Source organism: Microtus oregoni, unplaced genomic scaffold (genome assembly GCF_018167655.1).
Source record: "Microtus oregoni isolate MIOR12 unplaced genomic scaffold, Mior012 000009F_ref0000495, whole genome shotgun sequence".
Lineage (NCBI taxonomy): Eukaryota > Metazoa > Chordata > Mammalia > Rodentia > Cricetidae > Microtus > Microtus oregoni.
In genome coordinates, this window is record NW_024543068.1 from 22,157,607 (window position 1) to 22,181,685 (window position 24,079).

At 38.6% G+C, this 24,079-nt stretch overlaps 1 protein-coding gene across 1 annotated transcript in view; it reads left to right on the top strand.

Moving 5' to 3' along the window:
* The window catches only part of Kcnh5 (potassium voltage-gated channel subfamily H member 5), a 301,133-nt gene that overhangs the window by 227,219 nt on the left and 49,835 nt on the right, over positions 1 to 24,079 (top strand). The window contains exons 9-10 of the mRNA XM_041658809.1: positions 1,121 to 1,373; positions 12,681 to 12,877. Of these exons, the coding sequence (XP_041514743.1) occupies positions 1,121 to 1,373; positions 12,681 to 12,877 (450 nt within the window). The remainder of the gene's footprint in view (positions 1 to 1,120; positions 1,374 to 12,680; positions 12,878 to 24,079) is intronic.

The following is a 24,079-nucleotide window of genomic DNA, read 5'->3' on the forward strand; positions in this document are numbered from 1 at the left end:
GTGTTGATTCTCTGATTTCTTCTTTTATCATCTGTGTACAGGAGGGCTACTGATTTTTTTTTTTGAGTTAATCTTGTATCCCGCTACATTGCTGAAAGTGTTTATGAGTTGTAGAAGTTCTTTGGTAGAATTTTTGGGATCACTTATGTAAACTATCATATCATCAGCAAACAGTGAGAATTTGACTTCTTCTTTTCCAATTTGTATCCCCTTGATCTCCCTTTGGTGTCTTATTGCTCTAGCTAGGACCTCAAGAACTATATTGAATAGACATGAAGAGAGTGGAATCGCTGGGAGTTTCTCTTCATTTAGTTTAATGTTGGCTGTTGGCTTGCTGTATATTGCCTTAATTATGTTCAGGTATGTTTCTTGTATCACTGCTCTCTCCAAGACCTTTATCATGAAGGGATGTTGTATTTTGTCAAATGCTTTTTCAGTATCTAATGAGATGATCATGTGGTTTTTATTTTTCAGCTTGTTTATATGGTGAATTACATTGACAGATTTTCATATGTCAAACCATCCCTGCATCTGTGGGATGAAGCTGACTTGGTCATGGTGGATGATGGTTCTGATGTGTTCTTGGATTCAATTTGCTAGTATAATTATATTATTTGTTCTTTCCATTCTCTAAATTCTTTTTAGTCACTCCCTAGTCTCTTCCAAATCCATAGCCTCATTTTATACAATTGTTAATATATATGTACATATATAATAATAAGCACACATATATTCATAAATAAACCAATGTAATCCACTCAGTTTGTGTAACGTTATTTGCATGCACATGTTTTCAGGATTGACTATAACTTTTGCCAAGACTCTTGCTGGAGTCTCAAGACTGTGTTGAAATAGGGAAACATTCTCTCCTCTAATGTTGACTACATTGTGCTGTGCTTATACGATCTGATGCTGTAATGTCTGTGTGTACATCAGTGCATCTCACTGGATCCTGATTTCCTTGAGGACCGGCCAGTGTCTAACTTTGCCTTCCAGGTACCTAGCACCGTGTCTAGCAGACACAGTAGTGGTCAATAAGCATTTGTTGTGTGACATTTTTTTTCTTCTGAAATAGACCCTTTATCTTTCCCTTTTACTCATGCCTTTTTCACTCTTTCAGGTCCTCTCCATATGTCCCAAGGACATGAGAGCTGACATCTGCGTTCATCTGAACCGGAAGGTTTTTAACGAACATCCTGCATTCCGATTGGCCAGCGATGGATGCCTGCGTGCCTTGGCAGTGGAGTTCCAAACCATTCACTGTGCTCCTGGGGACCTGATTTATCACGCTGGAGAAAGTGTGGATGCCCTCTGCTTTGTGGTGTCGGGGTCCCTGGAAGTTATCCAGGATGACGAGGTGGTGGCTATTTTAGGTACTGTGAATTTTTCTGACATCATAACAAGTGTGTTACAGTCCTGGAGTTTCTCAAGTTTCTAAACAGAAATCCCTTCTGTTTGGTGACATTGGAAAAGGGGTCACTACTAAGGTGATGAATTTCAGTGGAAACTTGTAGCTGTTTCAGCAAAGAACATTAGTCTCAGTCACAGCTAATGCAGAACATAGGGTCGCATTACATTCGTTTAGATAAAAGCTGACCACAGCCTAAAGCCTAATGTCCACCCTCATTGGTAAGCGGGAATTTACTTTTGGAACTATTTTCAGATTAGCAATGCAGGGAGTTGGTCTTGGAGGGCCATAGATCTATCTAGTCAGCCTCTGCCTTTAGGGAAGAGCCTGGCAAGGGCTGAGGAAGTACGAAGACTTTCCCAGCTAGTTAGTAATAAAGAGAGGGTTGACTACACATCATCCTACTCCCTATGGTCCTGCCTCATGGTGGTGGGTGAATTCTGAAGAAGATGGTGCTGAGGAGGCTAATGAGACTCAGAGGAGCAAACACAATGGGAGGAAATTAAATTTAGGTTTGTAAAGCCGGTCCCATCCATCTGCTTTCTTTACCCAGAAAAATTAGTTGGCTGATGATAAATTTATTCTAAAGTTCAGATACTAAGTAGGTAAGAATCCAACAGAGCAACACCAAGGAGGTAACACTCCACGAATCTGACAGAATTAAAACAAACAAACAAACAAAAAAAAAACAACTTAACATACAGTGGCCATTAGTGTAAGGTGCACGTTTTGGTAAACAAACTTGCTGAATGAATCTTTAGATCACTTTCTGCTCAAATACCTGCAACAGGTTCATGGAATCATGGAATCATGGAAAAAATGGGAGGTCAGGCGAGCTTGTGTTTCTCTCAAGTAAAATAACTTAAGATTTGCACACTGTCAGCTTCATTTTGATCATATTTTTCATGGTCTGTGCCTCATGAAAAATGAGTTCAATCTTTAAACTATTGGATTTTTTATTTTTTTATTTTTTGCTACCGAGGTCAACCTACCGTAGCCCGATGGATTCTCATGAGAGAAAGACTGACTGGTGGGTGCTAGACACTGCAAAGACAAAAATGAAAATCAATGTGGAATCTGAGGAAGAAAAAAACAAATAAAAAAAGAAAACCCGATTTCAAAAAGTACAATTATTTGAAAAATACAGAATTCAGAATGGAGAAAAAAATGACCTTTTGCTGGAAAGTGGTTTTTGTAAAAACTAGTAGAAAATAAATTGGGGCTGCAAAGAATAGAATACCATTGTTTGCCAAGCAACCTTTAGCTGTTTGAAAGAATATTATGGCTACAGTTAAGTCTCTTGCAGGAATTATTTCTCTTTAAATATTATTGCAAGGAAATAGCAGAGGGCTTGGGAATCAGCACTCTGGGTGTACTTGACATTGCTGCTTGATGTTTAGCTTTGGTCTGCTGGAGGAGAAAAGAGTCATGATCTTTCACGGAAGCCTCACATCACCAGAACAGCCCTTTGTGCTAAAGTGGAGCATATCCATGCTATGACCATTCTTGTGTGCTTAAAGAAGACGATAAAACACATCCCCCACCCAGTGAACAGATACATTTGTCTTCTCCTTAATGATCTTGTCAGTAGGGACGATGGGTAAACAGGCATCAAACATCACGGTATGGAAGTGAGTGTTGGAAGCCATCATTTACTTGGCTTCATTTCTTTCATTACCCTACCCCTCGTTAACCACTCTAAAGGGTTGGAAATAGCAGCAAGGACAGTGCCTCTGACTTGGGCCTGTTCAAATGGAGCTGTTTGCTCAGCAGGACAGACAAAAAAAGTGCATTTTCCTTCCGTTTGAAAAGGAAATGGCTTCTGACTTTGGCCAATGACACCATGAAATGAACACAGGGCCCCCCAGGTTTAAGGCTGGTCCCATTTATCTGCCACATTTTATTTATGTGAGCGTGTGCTTTTGATCTTTCTTCTCCCAAGTCTAGGGATTCACATGAGTCCTATCGAAATTAATGAGTCGAATTCTGTGGATACCTCTCTGACAGCCTTCTTCCTTTTGTATTTTTTTTTAATGGGACCTTAAGAGGAATTACTTCCGCCAAGAGGCAATTAGTGTACAATTTTTAACATTTAAGACTCCGGAACAATGCTTCCAGAGCAGAGGAGAGGTGGCGGCTAGCTAACTCACCAATCACACGGGCGTGCGATGACTGTCCCTTCCTTTCTCTCTCCTTTCTTCTTGTTCCTTTTAAATTATTTATTAACTTCCTTTGAAATAATTCCAAGTTGGAAGAAATTTCAAAAATTACCAGGTAAGCTATCTTCAGCCTTTGTTGTCCTTACCTGTCATTTCTCTTCCTGTCCCTTCCCCTACAAGAGCTCTTGTCTCCTATCACTCTCCTCCCACCATCACCACCCCTCTCCTCTTCACCCCTTCCTTCCCCTCCTCTCCCCTCTCCTCCTCTTCTCTTCTCTCCACTCCCTTACCCCTCTCTCCCTTCTTCTCCCCATTCACTTCCCCTTCCCTTGTAGCCTGATGAGTCAGTTGTCAAATTTTGTATAACTTCATTCAGTAGCCTTGCTTTCCTTATTATGGAATCTGCCATAGAGAAAGGAAGGCTAGAGAAGGGAGGTCATGTTCAAATTACTTCAAACCTCTGGATTCAGAAACAGGTGCTTTCTTATTCTTTGGGGTCAGATCCTGGCTTCTATGCAGTCTCTTGGTAGGGCATAATTCTTTTGTGTGTCCAAGGTGTCAAGCGGTTAAATGAGTCAGATCTGAAGCGGTTTAATAAGTTCTGAAGCATAACTAATTAGAGGAAAGAGAAAAAATGCAGTCAACAAATGCCTTCATTTCCATACTGGGGATGGTTTCAGGATGTTTTTTTTCTTCTAAATAGGGCATATGAATATAATTGCAGTTGATGTCTTTTTCCAACTTGAAGTTCTTTTCAGATCTTACACCTCCACGCATTTGTGTGTGTGTGTGTGTGTGTGTGTGTGTGTGTGTGTGACCTTCCCACTTTGTATGAAACACAAAGAATTCCAAATTAAGTTCATGATGCATACATATTTATCTTCATTAATGTCTTTTTACTTTTCAGTTCCTACTCTATAATTACTTAACGTGAATAGATTTGTTGGTATGGTTGAAATAGCCAGGTTACTTCTACATGTCTTGACAAGTATATTGTACCTTTCAGGGACTATTCAAATAGTAGCTTGCTACCAACAATAGGCCTTGCTCCTGAGATTCAGGTTTTTGTTTTATTCACAGATCTGCTTTTTGCTCATCTTTATTGATTCTTAGAATCATAGGGTTAGAATCTTAAACCAAGAAAACCTCTGTCTTATGGCTTTTTATCTTTAACTTCAAATTCCCAAGAGAACTGTGAGTTCGTAGAGACTAGCATCCCCACCTGAGATGAGGGGTGCGGTGCCCTTGGGAGCTTGAGAGGCAGAGGCATAAGGAAGAAAGATGGAGGGCAAGTGAATCTAGAAAAATGAGAAAGAGGAGTGGGGCCCAAATTTTACTTTACTTGGAATTGGTTCTTGAAGAGTCATGTCTTGTAAACATTTGTGCATTTTCAGAGAAAGCACAAATTATTTTTTTTTAAATTCAAAATCTACACCTTCATTTTATTCCAGACAGAAAATCAAATCCAAGATATGAATGAATAATATTTTGTCATTCTGAGAACTGGGAAAATGTGACATTGAACTTTGGTTATTGTTTTTCCCTGTACCCTTGCTGTTAGATATCAAGGGGTTTGTGCCCTAATCTTCCAGCATTAAATCTCTTTCTTCCTTGTTCTCTTTCCATATGCCCTTTTAAAAAAATGAACCATGAAACATGTAGATTTGACCTGCATATTATGAAGACAAGTGCCAGTAATGTCAGCAGATTTGCTCTTTTTTCTTGGAGCACGTGTTCGCTGCATTTTCAATGGCATTGATTTGAACAGTTTAAGAAATGTTTATGACATCTTTTATCTAGGGCCCCGATATTTGCCCTTATGTGACAAATATCACTAGAGACATGCAAGCCCTTATCTTCCTACTAGTTTCAAACCCTTTCCACAGCATCCTTTAAACTAAGTCCTTTTATTGTATCCTGTGTGTTTGTATGTGTTTGTACACACATGTGTGCATGCGTGCATGTGTGTGTCTGTGTACATAAGCACTAAAAAGAGAAGACAAGCTGGAGTGCTGTTCATCATGTATTGTCCACCTCGGTTTCTGAGACAGCGTTTCTAGCAGGTCTTGAACTTGCCAAGTAAGTGAGGCCAGCTGGCCACTGAGCCTCATGTATCTCCCTGTCTCTACTTTCCAACTCTGGAAAGTGTGTGCCCCAATGCCTAACTTTATTTTAGGTGACTTGTGGAGATTGCACTCTCAAATACTCATGCTTGCAAGCAAAGTACTTCACTGACTGAGCCATTTCTCAGGTTTCTTCTTTGGCTCTCTTAACATTAGATTTACTATCAGTTCCTTAATTACTGCTCTTGTAGTTTTTGTTCAAAGCTGTGACTGCCCAGTCTGCCCTCAGCTTCAACCCCTGGTTCCGTATACTCTGCCATCATAGCCATCATCCAGGGTATCACATCCATCTCCTTGGGATTTCTACAATGACTTTCCAGCCTCAAGGATTAAATAGAACCACTTTCATGGATGATGAGGATGCTCAGACCCTGCTCTTGCCTTCCTTGTTAGTGGCTTTTGACATGCCTTTTCTCTACCATGCTCTTTACTGAGTTGTATGCACATGCAAACTGAAAATAAATATGTAGAAAGGATTATATTCTAACAAACCTGGAAAACCTTTAGCTTTAATACTTGTCAACTTATTTCCTTTCTTCTTTAAAATATCTCCCGATGGCACTTATAGTTTGTAAATAGTCAAGGTCAATTTAAAAACATAAATAAGAAAAATTTAAGTTGAATACATCTATAAATATGTGTTCATAATAAAACTTATAAGCTGACTTCCATGCTTACTTATAGTGATGCAGTGACTAATAAATTAAGCAAGTGCCATTCATGTCCAGTATTTCCTTGTTAACTTTCAATTATGTTGATGAAACCATTGTTGAATGTGAGGTATTAAAATCTCTGAATAATACTATATTACTGGTTTCTTCTTTTCCTTCTGTCAAAGAATATTTATTTTATCTATGTTCCACTACTGCATATATTTATAGCATCCTTCACAATTTGTCCCTTTATCATTAAGCAAGGACCTTCTTTGTTGCTGGTAGTCATTGTTTTCTAGAAGTCTATCTTATATCAGTACCCTTGCTCCCTTTTAATCACGATCACATTGCATATGTTCGTATACACTTTCAGTCTGCTTTTAAGTGTCTTCAAAAATAAAATCTGTCAACTATCATCAGCATATGGTTATTATTATTTTTATCAGGCTCTGTTGTTACTAGAGTCACCTCCAGCCACAACTGATATTGATTTCATTTAGCCCCTTTGTGTCTTAGATTGGACAGTTACATGCATTTACATTCAACATTCTTATTGATAGGTAGATAATGGCTGTTTTATTACTTGTCTTCTAGCTTTTTGTATCTCCCTTGTTTCTTTCTCTACTTTTATTGTTTCTATATGATTTGGGGGATTCCTGAAGTGCTAAGTTTTGGTTACATGTTCTTCCTTTTGAGTATCTACTGTAGTTTTTAGAGATTTTTGTTAAATAAGGAGATTTTTAACTTTCCCGGCCCATAAACAAATACACACATTCACTATCTGAGATAATATATATTAATTTGATTCACCCTGGTTATAAATTAATTACCTACATATACCTTTGCTGGCTAATTTTATGTCAATTTTACAAAGTATAGCTTTATTTTGAAACAGGGGATGTCAACTGAAAAATTATTTTCACCAGAATGGCCTGTAGGCAAGCCTGTGGTGTAATTTCTTTATTAAGATGTCAGATATGAGAGGGCTCAGCTCACTGTGGGTAGCGCCATTCTTGAGCTGATAGTCCTGGGTGCTACAAGAAAGCATCGTGAGAAAGTCATTACATAGCACTCCTCCATGGTCTCTGCATCAGTTCCTGACTCATGGTTGTTGTCGTTTGAGTTCCTGCCCTGAATTCCCTCAGTAATTGACTGTGATGTGGCTTTGAAAGCTGAAATAAACTCTCATCAGATGGGAAACTCATCAATTAGAACCATGGTCATACTCCAAACACACTCAAGGAACTACCCAAGTAAAATTCAAAAGATCTTTTGGATACGGTAGTTGTTTTAACCAATGTATAATTGTAGTTATTTTTATGCATTTTAAAACCCATATCATCAACTCACTAGATAATTTGTCAAAGATAAAAAAAACCAAATCTGTCTGTTAAACTAGCCCATAGGGTATCACAATTCCCAAACAGGTTATAGACTGTATTATTCCTTTAAACATGTAATTCTAGCTTTGTTTTGTCTTCACATTTTACAGTTTCTTACTATGTGGATAGCAAGCATTAATTTCTATTTTTTCAATTCCATTTCCCATGGTTCATCAGTGAAATTTTTCATAAGGCTTGATGCAAAGAACTGAGAAAATATAAATAGACCAAACAACAGCTTTCCTGTGAAGTGTGAGGTTCCTTCCTATTTCAGGGCTTTGAGGGAGGCTAGTTTGCTTAAGATCCAAAATGTTTACAGCTGACATGATTGTACCCAGCAGGAACTGACCTAAAAACTAGCACCAGACTTTCTATCGTCATGAACATGAATAGGCATTTCTTTGCCTGAAAGAATGTAAAATCTTTGCTATACAGATAAGCTGCATCTTTATTGGGCATCCCATCCACACTGCCACATGTCCACATTTTGTAGCTTTTCTTCAGGATGTATAGAGTTTATAATATGCCTTGAAGATGAAGAGTATTAATGGGCTTTACCACACCTGGTAAATAATTCATTGACGTGCATGACCACCTTCCCAGAAATACAATAAAAGATTGCTGTGAATTGAATCATGTATTAGGTGACTTGCTTGGATAGAAAAAATATAATTTGAAATGAATGACTAAGCTGGTATCTAGCTTACATATCACATATACTCAGGGAAGTTTTATGCCATGAAATGGTTAGTATCGGGTATTAAATAGTGAAAAATTGATCATGGGTGCAGAATGATCCATGTTTGTTAATCTTGTTATATTTCTCTAATATTTTTAGCAGAAGTAGGGGACAAAATTTGTCATGAGTTAAAATTCTTGTTTCTTATTGCTCTTTTGTGTATAGTTATTTTTACCATGATTCTAAAAAGGTAGAAGATTTTAGAGTGAGCTTGAAACACAGTGGTAGAGCTCTTAGTTCATGGTGAGCATGCTTGAGGCTCTGAGTCTGATCCTCAGCTTTACAAAAAGACACCTGTTTAAAAATTCAAAGGAGAAATGGGTTAAAACTTTAATATTTCAGTTAGATAACATACCTAATTAATATTTGAATGCTTGCACAATGAACAGCCATCTGTTTTGATAAGAGGAAGCTCTGTTCATTCATTGAGTACCTTTAAAATCCTAGTCTCCACTAACAAGCAATGACTGTTTATTGGCTATTCTGAGGATAGGATAAGAGTTACCCACATTAGTTAATTTTGCTGTCATTGTTTAAAATTTTTATATTTGTACATACTTTAATTGTTTTGCTCATTTTGATAAAGGTTATAAAGAATCATTCTAAAGTAAACTGTGAAATGACAGAAAAAAAGTGATGAACACATTACTCGAAACCTTTAGTTTTATTACTAAATGCACTTTCTTTTAGCTGTTTGTTTTATCTAAATTTGTTCTTGATTGACAAGTTAATCACATCATAATGGAATATACATCATAGCATAATTAGACAATGCACTTTAATCCTCTCATGAAAAATTTCTTTAAAAATACATTTCTTGATAATACTTTGAATCTTGGTGCTTTATTTTATTTTTATATACTTTATTACAGCTATTAGAGGCAGATAGGAATTATGTTCATTTAGTAAAGTAGTTTCTTCTTCAAGAACCTCACTAGACCCAGGTAGTTGGTTGGGTTTCTAGTACCAGGCATGATTTCGCTCTTATTAAAGAGGCCTTAAGTCCAATTACAGAGTTGTTGATTGCTACCAAGATATGGGTGCCACTCTGGCACCCTTTGGGTTATTTTACTATACTGGTCATTGTTGTAATTTATTAGTATTATAGGTGGGCAGGACTATTGGTTATGACACATTCTGGTGGTATGAAAGTAGGCCCTTGACACAACTTATCAAAATAAAGAAATGGACATCCCAAAATAACAGAATCAGAAATGAGCAGGGAAGCATCACAACAGACATAAAAGAAATTAAGAATATTCTAAGAATACTTTAAAAACCCATACTCCATTAATTTAATTGGGAAAACATAAAAGAAGCAAATGAATTTCTAGATTCATCACTGTAATTATTTGATCAATTTTGATCTAGTATCCTAAGATCAACATTTTGTATGTTATTTCACAACTGATTTAAGTCTTTATTCATTGATATTTTACATATATTTTGTAATTTAGTATATATATATATATATATATATATATATATGGCATGTTTTTTAACCTGTCAGCCCGTGATTGATAACATTATCCTGTGTGTTTCTTGAGATGCTTCTAATCTTTTTATTAATTCCTAGAACTGAGACTACTGAGTCAAATGCATTAGTTAGTATCAGAGCATATCATACCTGAAAATCACATAGCTGATCACTTAGAAATTGATCAGAAATGATATTATAATTGGCAATTTGAGGGCCCTAGAGTGATGGCTCAGTGGTTAAGAGCACTGACTGCTCTTCCAGAGGTCCTGAGTTCAATTCCCCGCAACCACATGGTGGCTCACAACCATCTGTAATGAGATCTGGTGCTTGCCCCTCTTCTGACCAACAGGCAGAATAAGGTATACAAATAAATTTTAAAAAATGGTGGAATAGATAGGAAAAGAATTACCAAATACTTAAAATATAAATATATTAAATAATTATCAATTTGAGAAATTGTCATAGAAATGAATCTGAAGAAATCTAACCCTCTCTCCCTCTCTTTAAGGAAAAATAAGAGTCTGAAGAAAACATAGAATATGTAAACATATTAGAGATAAAAATAAACAAACAAACAAAAACCACAAACTAGGTAGAGGTGGATTTGAAAAGCCTTCTTAAAAACTTATGTTGTTAGCACTAGAGACTGTGCTACTATAACTGCTATTAACATCTTTTCTTTATAAAATAATGCATGTAAACTTAAGAGAAACCCACGCATTGTCCCCATAGTTCTGAGAGAAGCTTCCAGTTCCATTCATTTGCTTCTAAGCTTTATGCATATGTATGGGTGATAGGGTAGGGCAGGCATGTTGTATATAACATGTATTTGAACCGATTTTATATTTATGTAATATGAGCGTTCTGTATACCATTTCATGTGATTTGTGTTACTTAGTGGCTATCCAGTGTTTCAGAATTTATTCATCCCTTGACCTTTATCTCACTACACTTTGTTGGAATATTATAAATAAATATTACTTTGGTGGGCATTTTCACAAGTAAATTTAGCACTTCGGATTATGCAGTTAGAATACTTATATTCTAACTGCTAGTTTAACGAGAATGCCACATACAGATTTCATCATTGTAATAGGATGTGTTATTATGATGTAAGTATCTGTCATCGGTCTCCCCGGTTATCATAATAATGTGTCCCTTGATTATTTATCTACTTGGCCTCTAATGTTATTTTCTTGCACAGCTGTAGTTATCGAACAACTGCATCACTAACAGTGACACCGACTGCAAGGATTTTTCAGTGGGTCGAAATACCAGTGGATTGTTGAAAATGAGTTAAGTAGCTACTATGGTTAATTTATGCTGATCTTGTGGCCCACATGGTGCTCTGAGCACCTTCTGCATCTACCATAGAGTGTCTGTTGAGGTTGGCCCCTCTGCTACTACATCAAAGAGCCTCCCTGCTGCCCATTTGGGCAAAGAATCTGTGATCTACTCAACCAGCTTCTTTGTTTCTATGTGCATTTCTTTCTCCCATTTCTCTGGTTTACACCCATTTTCCTTTCTCTTGGTGTGATTGTGCCTGAGGGTTTATGGAACACTTCTTTTCCCCCTGTTCAGATCTGAATCTACACAGTATAAATAGGTATGTGTTCCTCTGTGTGATTAGGATGTGGAAAGAACAAGTCATCCACGGGATGCCTCTAGAAAAGCGCATCCCACTGGAGTATATTCCTGCTGTCTCTTCCATCTTAACACAGATTGGCAGAAACAGAACAAAGGAAGCACATGGCTGAATTTTGACATTTGACATTCCCTCAAGCCCTTTGTAAAACTAAGGCTTCTGATTTGGAATGTTGAATGTTCTTGAGCATCTAGGGGTGGGGCTTCTGAAGTGAATAGGTGATTCCTTTACTTTTAGAATTTTAGAGATACATCTACATTTTACTCTTGCATGGGACTATTTCTCTGGTTCTGTGGGATTACAAGTGTGTATCCTTCACCATTTCCCATTTTCTCATGGTTTAGTTTCTTTCTTTCTTTTTCTTGTTGTTGTTGGTTTTTTTGTTTTTGATTAGGGTTTCTCTGTAGCTTTGGGGCCTGTTTTGAAACTCACTTTGCAGACCAGACTGGCCTTGAACTCACAGAGATCCACCTGTCTCTGCCTCCCAAGTGCTGGGATTAAAGGCGTGCACCACCACCACCTGGAGCAGTTTAGTTTCTTACGATTAAGGTGCACTTGAGCCAGACCTTGAGACCTTGTTAGGTTAATTATGTGGGAAGAGAAGGTCATACTCTGAGGACAGAGACGTGACAAGTCTCAGTGTGCTTGGAGTGCAATGCTAAGTTATAATGAATAATTCGGTTTAACGTACATCGCGTCTGTCATAGATTTGTAAATGATATAACAACAGATTCTTGGACTGCATTTTGTTTTGTTGTCAATTTTCTTCCTAGAGAGAGTGAGAAAGAAAAAAAAAGAAGTTATTTTTGCTCTTTCTAATCAGATGGGAAAAGGTAATGATGCGAACGCTATTGAAATTGTTTGTTACAATGAGGGTATTAACTACTCCAGTGAATTGCATGTATGCTACCCACACCAGGTTTCCATCCAAAACTGAAACCTGGGGTGTGTTGCTATGATGAAAAGTTGCTGTGCAATGTTCTGTATATGCAGAGGGGCTGGTGCTCTAAATTCTATAGATGAGCATGATCTCTTAAGCTGAATAACACCAGTGGGTGTGGCTGAACCTGTTGTCTTGTCCTGCTTTCCAGGGAAAGGCGATGTGTTTGGAGACATCTTCTGGAAGGAAACCACCCTTGCTCATGCTTGTGCCAATGTCCGGGCCCTGACTTACTGTGACCTGCACATCATTAAGCGAGAAGCCTTGCTCAAGGTCCTTGACTTCTACACAGCGTTTGCAAACTCATTTTCAAGGAACCTTACTCTCACTTGCAATCTAAGGAAGCGGGTATGTTGTCTCTACATTCCCTTATGAGTACCCAGGGGCTAGCAGATTATATTCTATCAGCCAAGAATGAAAACGATTTCATTTTGAAGTGGTCCATTCTTGTCTCCATAGAGTGATGTCATTTTCTTTCCTTTTATTTATATTGTTCACCTTGAAAGGGAGAAGATACTCTGATTATCTAAGTAAATGTTTGAGCCTTTGTTATTTAAGATGAAAAATGAAAAACGAACTTGGGAAAAAGCAAATGGGTCTGGAAACTGTGCCATGGCATGGTATATTACTACTGAGAGGTTAGAATGTCCAAGGTCCAAGGATGGAGGAGTTGTGGAGTTCACAAGGCTGTGTGTCTCACATGGCCTTCAGTATACATCAGGATCCCAAAGAAATAGGCTCTAATAGCAATGAAGTCATGAACTTGCCAAAGAGAGTGAGTACAAACAGGCAAAGGTCCAGCTATCCTTCTTCCATGTCCTTCATATAGACTGCCACCAGATGAGGTGGCCCAAATTTAAGGGGGATCTTCTTGCCTCAAAAGATCCAGATTTAGGGTGAATCTTTCCACTTCAAATAATAGAATGAAGAAAAATCCCTCATAGGGGTACTCAGCCCCTTGGTCTCTAGCTAATTCCAAATGCAGGGAAGTTGGCAACCAAGGATACCCCTCACATATGGTTTGCTCCTGGACTTTGAGACACCACTCTAAAAGGAACAGCAGCATCTTTCTTTGATGGTATGGATGTCTTCCGAGTTGGGAATGTCAGTCAAACTGGCTACCCATTATCTATTCCCATTGCTCTTTAAACCCATCTTCTCATCTCATAATCGATTCACAAAGCTTCCTCTTCCTCAGTTCTTTCAAAGAACACCGTCAGAAAAAGGAGTTCGCCACACTGACATACCCTGAAAACAGAGATGGGATTCATTTGCTCTGGTGCTCCTGCAAATTTGACCTTCATTACCATCTGCTTCTTTATTGATGAGTGTGACATAAAGTTATTTGCATAAAGAAACCTCCTCTCCCTGATTTATAGGTCGTCGGGCATTGACTAAGACTCTTTTATGGCCAAGAATGAAATACACATTTGTATAACTGCACTTAAGGAACTTCACGTAAAATCATTGCCTGTCCATACTGAAGTATTTTGGAATAATGGTCCTTCCTTTCGACAGGCTCTTAAAACCTTCCTTGTAGCTAATGTGAAGGCAAACAAGCCCATCAATATAGAAATTAATGTCCACACTGTAGCAATACAGAAACAAATAGAATTAAATCAATGTGCTTCTTGTTCAGGGTCCAAGACACGTCTAAGCCAGTAGGAATGGGAATCCCACTGACTTTTCAAACACTTTATCTGTGTTAGAGCAAGGTTTCAGTTCATATGTTTGTTAACAAATTGTCATTGAATATCCATCCAGAATCTGTGGGACAAGCAAATGGTTGTAGAGAACAGGGATGAACGACAGACTCCTGGGCTCAGAAAGCTTCAAGTGCACATCATGTGGAACATCAACAATTGGACCTTAGCCGGGGATGGATGAAAGGGAAGGACCCAAACATGCATCAAATATTTTGCCTGCTGTTAGGGAGCCCACAGTTCTTGCATCCTTACTCTGCTTTCCACTGTAAGGTCTCCATCCACAAACAGCTATTTGAAGCTCTTATAGTCACACTGTTTCAAAATGGATCTGATTTTGGAATTCTTCCCCATTCTGTAAGGGGACCTAAACCCTTATATTACATTTTGTAGAATACATACTATCATGGTCCTTTTCAGAACAGATTTCTTACATCAAATCTCATCTGATATGTATGACATTTTGTGACATAAGATGGGGACTTTTTTCTTCCTTCAGTCATGTGAAGAAATCAGAGCCCGGGGAATTAATGTTAAATAACCCACTGCCCTTGTTAGGGTCACTGTTAGTGCAATGAAACATCCTGACCAAGAGTGAGCTGAGGAAAGAGTTTATTTGGCTTGCACGGCCACACTGTAGTATATAACTCAAGGAAGTCAGAACAGAACTCAAGCAGGGCAGGAACCTGGAGGCAGAAGTATAGCAGGCTTTCTTTGGGGCTACCAACCAGCTCCCAAATCATGACAAGGAGACTCATTAGTTATGAATGCTTGGCCTTATCTTATTCTTTTCCCACTAGCTTTTATAAATTAACTTAACCTATTTCTCTTCATTTGTTTTGCTTCAGGGACTTTTGCCTTTCCTTTATTCTATATGTCCTATTCCTTGTTTGACTGACTTCAGCTGCATGCCTGGCTGGCCCTGACATGTCTTTGTTTCTTTTCCCCTTTAGTCTCTTCTCTCTTGAGCCTAGATTCCTGCTATTACTCCCTCAGCCAACCAGACCTGCTGTCTAGATATTGGCTGTTCAACTTTTTATGAGACCAATCAGGTGCCTTAGGTAGGCAAAGCAATACATCTGTATATTGTCAAACAAATGCAGCATAAACAAGTGTAACAGATATTTGCTTATTTAAGTCGTATTCCACAACTCAGAAGCTGATGCAGAAGCCGTGGATTGGGTACTGCTTATTGGCTTGCTCATTATAACTTTCTCAGCCTACTTTCTTATAGAACCCAGGACTACCAGCCCAAGGATGGTACCACTCACAATGGGCTGGGAATTTTCCCATTAATCACTAATTAAGAAAATGTCCCATAGTTGGATGTTAAAGAGACTTCTTTTTTTTTCAGTTGAGGCTCCCTTATTTCAGATGACAGCTTGTGTCAAGTTGACATAAAACTAGCTAGTATACCAACTGATATGGTGGCAAGGCAGACTTAAGAAGGAATAATTCAAACAGATCACAAATAGAATATAAGTTTCATCAAAATAAGTCAATCATAAAGCAAGCTCTGTAGGAGGTACAACACACACACACACACACACACACACACACATTTTGCTGGTTATTATAGCTGACAACCTGTATAACTAAGGCTCCACCAGTTTAAAAAAAATAAGCTACAGACCAAGAACATGCATTTGTTTTTATTTTTTAATCAGGATCTGGGGACCATATACTTGTCTCTACAGGTGCTAGTGTACTAAGTTACGAATGGCTTCTCCCATTTTCAGTCTGTTATAACTTGCATTGCCTTTGAATTCTATTCATTCTGATAATAATTCTAATCTCATTCACAATCCCATCCTTCTGCTCTTCTGGGTTATTTAGTAACTTGGCTAACTGGAGAAAAGGATGTGTTGCCAGTCTCTGCCACTTTCTTCTCAGCCAAAAAAACTGTGAAAGAGAACTGTGAAAGAGTGTCTTCAAAGATTAGTAATACCAACTACCATTCAAACAGCCTATTTTATGTGTCTAGGCATAAGTATTTTATGTATGATAATATTATTAAAGTCAGCATCCCACATACAAATCATAACAATCTCCATTTTAACTACAAGAAGGTGAAGGTTCAGAGAGTGGTATTTACACCAACCAAGTAATTTGTCGGTCAAGATCTGGATTTTAACCATTCTTTGATTCTACAAACTTCCCACAATTACTGCCAGGCTTTTCCATAGACATCTTTCACAGACACATGCTCCACAGTTTGTAGGATGTCTCATTTGCTCATTTACTTTAGTCCCCATCGATTTACTAGTTGTAAAAAACTGAGGTTGTTTTTGCTGTTATTGTAAGAACAATTGTGTCGAACGATTGTCACTCACTTGTGTAACTGAGACTGTGCTCTTGGTGAGCTATGGATCTCATAGTGGCCATGGCCACTGAGTAAGAATATAGTTCTAGTAAGCAGGGGATCAGATTTTGAATCCAGATTCTTGGCTGTATTGAAGTATAGCTCTGACCACTTTATAAATTGAAGCATTGGTTCAGTGGAGATGTCGAGTATGTGGTTTTCCATGGCTATGCTAGAGAGGAACTGGGTGATTCTTTGGTTCCTTGCCCTCATCTCCTGCTATACAAATGAGGTTTCCCTTAAAAGAAACTTAAGTCTTACACTCTTCTATTTTAAAAGTTCATGTAAAAATAATGTTCAGGTAATTTTATACAACAATTAGAGCTAGGATTAGCAAACTTTGTGAATCAAGGCACAGACAGTGAAAACCTTAGGATGTATGCCTACCTCAACTATTCAATTTTACCATTGTAACACAAGACCATCCTCCTACACTAGTCAGCCATAACAGAATCAAACCAAGAACTTCAGTACGTTTTGTATAGCAATCGTATTAAATGCCAGCAAAGCAAATAAGGCACAATAGCCATCATTTCACCCATGGAAAGGCAGAGGTTCTGAGAATGGGATATAGTATCTCAAAGGTGGACTGTCTTAAATAAGAATTTTTCAATCTGGTGGTTAGGAAGCCTGAACTGAGTGTCTGGTCCATTTGGTTCTATGGTGAGGGTTCTTTTTTTTTTTTTTTTTTTTTTTTGAGCTTGCAGATAGCTACCTTCTCACTGCATCCTCAATGTGGGACAGGGAGGGATGGACTACTCTCTGCTCTTCTTCTTATAAAAGGCCCTCAATATGAATAGGCTAATAAACAAACACTGTTGTGTTTCTAGAAAATGTTCCCAGACAAGTGACTGGCTACCCATGGGATCTACATGTCCGCTGCTGGATGCAGAGGGCCGGGTGAAGATGGAAACTAGCTGTGCAAATAGAAGTCTTTCTGCCTTTAACAGAAAGCACAGATCCCTTTTTTGAGTCAAAGCTCCTGCTTTGACTTTTTTGAAGGTCAAAGCTCCTGCTTTTCACTCAGGTCGGAAACTGCTTTATTGGGGGCCATGCTGGTTTCCTTCAAACATTGCTCTGAGGGAAATTGGAGTATAAGCTTTATGTAAAGTCAAAATACTTCAGTAAATAATAAAAATTAGTAATAAAGCAAATTTAATTTATTAGTTCTAAAATTTCTGCACAAATAAAAAATTGTGTCTGTTTATTTTTGGCCCAACAGGTTGTGAATATATTAAGGAACATATTCAGTAGAATATATTAAGGAGTCTCTTATCTCATGGTATTGGAAACTTGAGATGTTTAATTGATAATAAAATTCCTGTATTTTATTTATTTTTTTCAGGGATAGGATCTGTCTCATGGGGTGGGTCTTAAATGCAATTAGATGTTGGTTGGCCACTTCGATAAAATTTGTGCCTAAAACATAGATATTAAGATATTCCTAATTTTGTTTTGGTTATCACTATTTAATTTTATGCTTTTAAAGAAACTCTTCCTAGAAGAGCCCACACGCTTTACCAGACAATAGAAGATTAAGCCTCTTGTGTAGAATTCAGAATCTAAACTGAGTTGCACAAAAGAACTTGGTTGGTATACTATTTTCTGTGATGAGAACACACTTTACTGGTTTATTCTGAGTTTAGACATAGTCAGAAAGGGCATCAGAGTTGAAATTTTTGCTGAATTTATTTACGTATTTCTACATTTGACCAGTTCAAGATGATGCTGTTTCTGGGGATGTGAAAGAATGAGTGTGTAGTGGACTGAGAACCATCTGCAGGTCTGAGATAGTTGGTGCCAATTTGTAGTGGTACCAAAAAGTTCCACGATAGCCAGGAATGGAGTATAACAAAGGTCTATTTATTTAGGGATAAACTCACAGTCAGGGTAGCGATCCGCAATTCTCTGCATGTGCTGGAATCTGGATCCAAATCTAGCAGCAAAAAGGCATGCTCACGCTTTTTGTCTCCACTTATATTTAGTATATGAGACCACACCCAAAATAAGCTGGCATCTTAAAAGCCATTGGCTGAAGGAGTTCCCACAACACCGGACACACTCAGTGTGGGTGACAGATTCCAAAATACTCCCACTGGACTCTTAAATTCATTGTATTTAAATCATTCTACCTAGTGGTTCTTCAGCAGTGTTGATGACATAAAAACAGATTGAATGCAGAAGTCACAGATGTCCTTTAAAGTGTCCTTAAACAATTAACCAGGGGGATTTGGATTGTAGGTGATTCCTACCACTCTGGCTAGTGAGTCACTTTCTGTGCTTAAATTGCTTATTCAGATAATACGGTTTATAGAAGCATCGTGATGTCTTTATTTTATTCTGTGGAATTTTGGTACAAGCTGGGGAGAAGATGCCTACGTGTACACTCCCCAGATACTGTATCCCTAGTGAATTGTATGGCTGACAACACTTCACATACACTTCCGTAACTCTTGCTGTATGAACTAGAGAGAGGATGCTGGGTGCTCTTCTGTAGCTTTCCCAGCCTCTCCCATGCAAACCTGCTTTTGCTAAACTGGCTTTGTATACTTAGGCTGCAGTAGGTCACAGCCACTACTGTAACTCTGTGCTGTTCTTGTGACTTCTAGTTGGTCATTCAAGCTAGAGATAGTCTTGAGGACCAACAATGCACCATTTATAAAGGTTAATAAGAAATCTGTATTCTCAGTCTCTCAGATATGCAGATATATTGGTAATTTTGTTGGAACCCTTTTCTGTAAAAAATTGCTGAAGCCCACAGACATTACATTTTATGAATATAAGAAAATGAGCCATTTAAAAGTTGGTAGGTATATTTGTACATGAGGCTGTCAAGAGAATTTCATTTCCTTGGAGCTTAAAATAAATGCTACATTAGCACTTACGGCTACATTAAGCTTGGCTGAGATTGCGAATTATTTCTGAATATTTTCTTCACTTTCAAGATAGCAGGAACATATTTCCCTCCAGAGTAACTACTTAAATAAGAAGAGTGAGAGATTGCATTTGCTATTTTCTGTACATATTCTGACAAGACACTTTGCTGAAGTGTGACACAGAAAGCACTAGTTAGCTCACTGTATATTCAATACACCTTCCTACTAACAGTCATGGGGGCACTGGGGAGAGGACCAGGATTTGCTGTCCAGGAGACCACAGAATAGAGATCATCATAGATTCAGGGAAGTTCTGTGAAAGGATCCACTCAGGTTTAAAAGGGACACCAAAGGGATGATACAGTTTATCTCAAGAGATGGGATAAGGGGAGTCTAGAAGGGTGACGACATTTCAGGGTTTAAGATTTCACTTCAAAGAGAGGATTATCAAGAATAAGAAATATTTTGATTGATTTCATTATAGATAAAAAATAAACAAACTAAGAACCCGAAGGGATTCACTCATGTTTACATAGAAAGTCGGTGTCAAAGCTTTTACAGGTAATCTAAGTTATTTGAGTCTAGTATTGTCAGCATTTCTACTATTCGATATAGATTAAAAGCCTTGTGAATAAAGGTGGGACAATGGGGAACTTCCCCTGTTCCATGCTAGTATGCCCATTGATATTGCCATTGCTCTTGTCTTGTTTATGAGACAATTTCTAGGAGAGGCTAAAGATACATCTTTAAAGCCCTTTGTGGGAGATTATAATTTTGTTGCTTGATTATGTTTAGTCTTAAGAAAGAAGACAGATAGTATGAGCTCACCTGTGAGGTAGAGATTGATTTCAATGTCTTTCACACCGTGCTTCAGTACAAATGAGCAGAAAGCCCCAAATAAACAAGCAAGCAAGCAGGCAAACAAAGCAAGCTATATGTCATGCTTACCATCTGTGAGTAGGATTCCAACCCAAGTATGATCCAAGATCAACAGTGGATGTTGGCATCTCTGTCATTTGCATTGCAAAGGACTTCACAGTAACAAAAGCACATGCATTTCACATCAACATCATTTAAGGAGTGGTATGATGGCACATGAAAAAATATTGTATCACCATCCACATTCTGCTATGCTCTTTGCTCTCATGTCAGTATCGTAGGAACTGTGCTGGTTACTACATCACTTAGAATAAATACATAGAATGAGAAGTTCTCTTATTGGACATGAAACATTGCTTATTAACCTTTACATTAAAAGCTATGAAAACATAGACAAATTTATCACAAAAGATGACAATCATGAGCACTAAAAATAATGAGAAGCAGGGAGAGTTGTGTTTCTGTAGAACTAAAGAGCCCTGAAATTTGCTCAGCTGGTGGCACCGAGGCATATGGAGTTGTGTAGAGAATGGCTTTTTGTTGGGGCCGAGAACCAAAATTACTATCCATCCAATTCTAAAATTCTCAAAGGAAAATGTTGTAAACTACATTATGATAAGAACAAAAAAACTAAGCCACATTACATAATGTTAATGGAGGCTAAAATATCTATCAAAGGAGTGCTTCCTGTTTCACTTCCTTGCGGGGGTTATATTTACAGATATAGACTTCTTTATGGCTCTTAATCAGTGGTTCTCAATCTTCCTATTGCTGCGGCCCTTTAATATGGTTATGCTGACCCCCAACCATAAAATTATTTTGTTGCTCCTTCATAACTGTAACTTTCCATTGTGATAGACCACAGTGTAAATATGTTATATGCAGGATATATGATAAGCACCCCGAAAGAGGTCGCACAGCTTGAAAACCTTCCTTGCTTGCCTGGGAGTAGTTGCGGGTTCAGACTCCCGAGTACTGTACGCTCTAGCACTCAGCTCAGGGCTAATTTGGAATCTGGAATCAGTGTTAACTTAATGCTCACATTCACATATATCTCATATAGGTCCAGTATTTGGCTACTACAATATAAAACTAATCAGTGGCTTAAACTATGGAACTTGATTTGTTCACACTTACAGAAGCTAAAATGACCAACCTAAGGGGTTGGGGTTATGGCCCGATGAGAGCCATTCCTCTAGGGAACACCTTCTCACTGCGGGCTCATGTGCCCTTTCTGCTGGTGTTCTCCATGGAGGGAGTGAACAAAGTGAATTTTGGTATTTCTTTTTAATAGATCTACTAATTACACTTGGCATCACTATGGCTCTTGTCATTTTACTATGTAGAAGCCATGTCTAAAGCTTAAGCCATACCAGAAGTTATGGTTTCAGTATATGAATTTCAGAAGGATGTCAACAATTGATCCATACTCACAAGTTTTATTTTTTTTTTAAAGTTAAACGTGGAGAAACAATTGAGCTTAACACTTACAGATGCATGGGACTGATCACTCCAGATGGACAACAAAATATGTTGATTTTAATAACTTCCGAGTTGTACCCGGTTATGCAGTGATTGATGAAGACCTATTGACCAAGGATCTTCAGAGGAATACAATGGACAGACTAGATGCTTAATTGTAAAAAGGGGAAGGTATTAAATTGGCTTACATGTATGGAGATTGGCCCTACTGTGCCAGAGAAACAGAGAACCTGGTATTTGCTCAGTTAGTTCAAGAACCTGGAAGAGTCATACAAGGGAGACTAATGGCACCATCCCAGTTTGGGACTGATGGCCTAAAAGCACCCTGCAGTGTGGCTGATGTGTCCACCAATGATGCAGTCCCAGTTGGAGGCTGCAGAGGTGAGGTCCCACACTATGGCAGCAGTACCAGATACCCTTGCTCAGGTAGACTGAAGCTTGCTCATAATGAATGGGCAGGGCTGATCATTCAAAGAAGGCTTTTTAAACTTCAGTCACTATCCCACATGACAATCATCTTTGGAAGTGCTCCTACAGACAGCCAAGAATAATTCTCTGCTAATCTCCTAGGCATGCATCTCTCAATTCAAGCAAGTTGATAATCAAGATTAACTGTTACAAACTGGGCGCCAGACAGTACATACTTGTAATTCTTACAGTTAAGAAACTGAGGAAGGAGAATCCTGAGACGATCGTGGCTAGCAGAGGCTGTGCCACAAGACCCAATTCCCACCAGAAGGAAAACAAGGAGGAAAGGAGAGAATGAACAGGAGGAGAGGAAGAGTTCAAGGAAAATGTTAATCACAACAGAAGGATTTCCATTAGGAGACAGAGAAATGCCCCAAAGCCCCATCTCATATAGCTTTGTAAAGCAGGGAGACCGATGGGCTGAGACTTAGGGGATTACCTTTGCCTATAAAGCTAGACCTTTACTATACATGGTGCTGTTCTTGAGTCTAGCTCACTAGAATCAGCCCTCAGGTTTATGGGGAAGCAAAGCACCCACCGACCCTGTGTTTTATTTTGCTGCAGGAAGAAACAGTGGTTTAGCTGCATGCTTGCACTGGCAGAGGCTTGAAATTTGGTAGCTGCTTTTCTTCCCAGAGTGCATGCTTATCCTGGTAACTCTAGCACCCTGAAATACCTTTTTACTTCTGAGAGCAATGAGGTATTTCAGCAGTTTTGTGAATGAAAACATTCTAGAAATGGCTACCAGAAACCTCCCTGAAGTTCGTGCTTGGTGTACATAACCTGTGTACGGTGTAGATTTCAGAAGCACATGCGAACATCTTTGGGAAAATGGTGTAGGATGTGACAATGGGATTTCTAGCTGCAGTGTTTCTTTGCCCTTCCCAAACTCGTGTGATGACAGCTAAACACCATATAACAGCTCCTCCATCCCTCCACAGACTTACTGATTTTTAGCTGATGGAAAAAGATCACTGTCCGGCCTTGGAACAAAAGACAATATTGCTTCCATCAAAGTCTGGACTATGTATGATATGCCACCTACATCTTTTTGTCTCACAGTATTGATTGTGGCAATTTGTTTTCCTGTCTATATTCTGATCTCTCATTCAAACAACAAACTCCTTTAAGTGGGTCTTTTCTATTGCAAAAGACCAGAATAGCATCTTCTGTTTTGCAGAATGCATAAGTGAATGAATGAAATATGAGTCTGCCATTCTCCTGAGTGCTGTTTTTTACTTCGGCAATGAACATCATTACTGTTTTCAGAAACCGCGCATGCACACAATACCCTTGACAACCTTGGCAAAGAGCCTCATGAAAGAGAATGATGAAAATGACCACTACTAATTGGTGTTAAATCACAATTAGAGTTAACTTCCAGCTGCTCCTTCTAATCATCTGTGCCTGCAGATTCTGCACAATCCTGCTGCCCTGGTGACTTCGGGAGACTGCAGTAGCTTTGTCATTAGTGATTTAGGATCACCCAACAACAGGGGCTATGATTGCAGAGCAGCACCTGCCTTCAGGGCTTCGGCATGGAAGGCTCTTGGAAGAGCACATTTTTTTCTCAGTTGCCTCTCAGAGATCTGCACAATACGCTTGAATCTGAGCAGAGTATACGTATGGCTGTCTTTACTTCAACTCATCACCAGGATTGCAAATCCACTCTGAGTTCCACTTTCAGAGTATGATCTATAAAACAGTCACCTTCAGGATGACGAATCTTATGCCTCCCAGTTTACACAGCCAGACACCACCTCATTTGTACTGGAAGTCA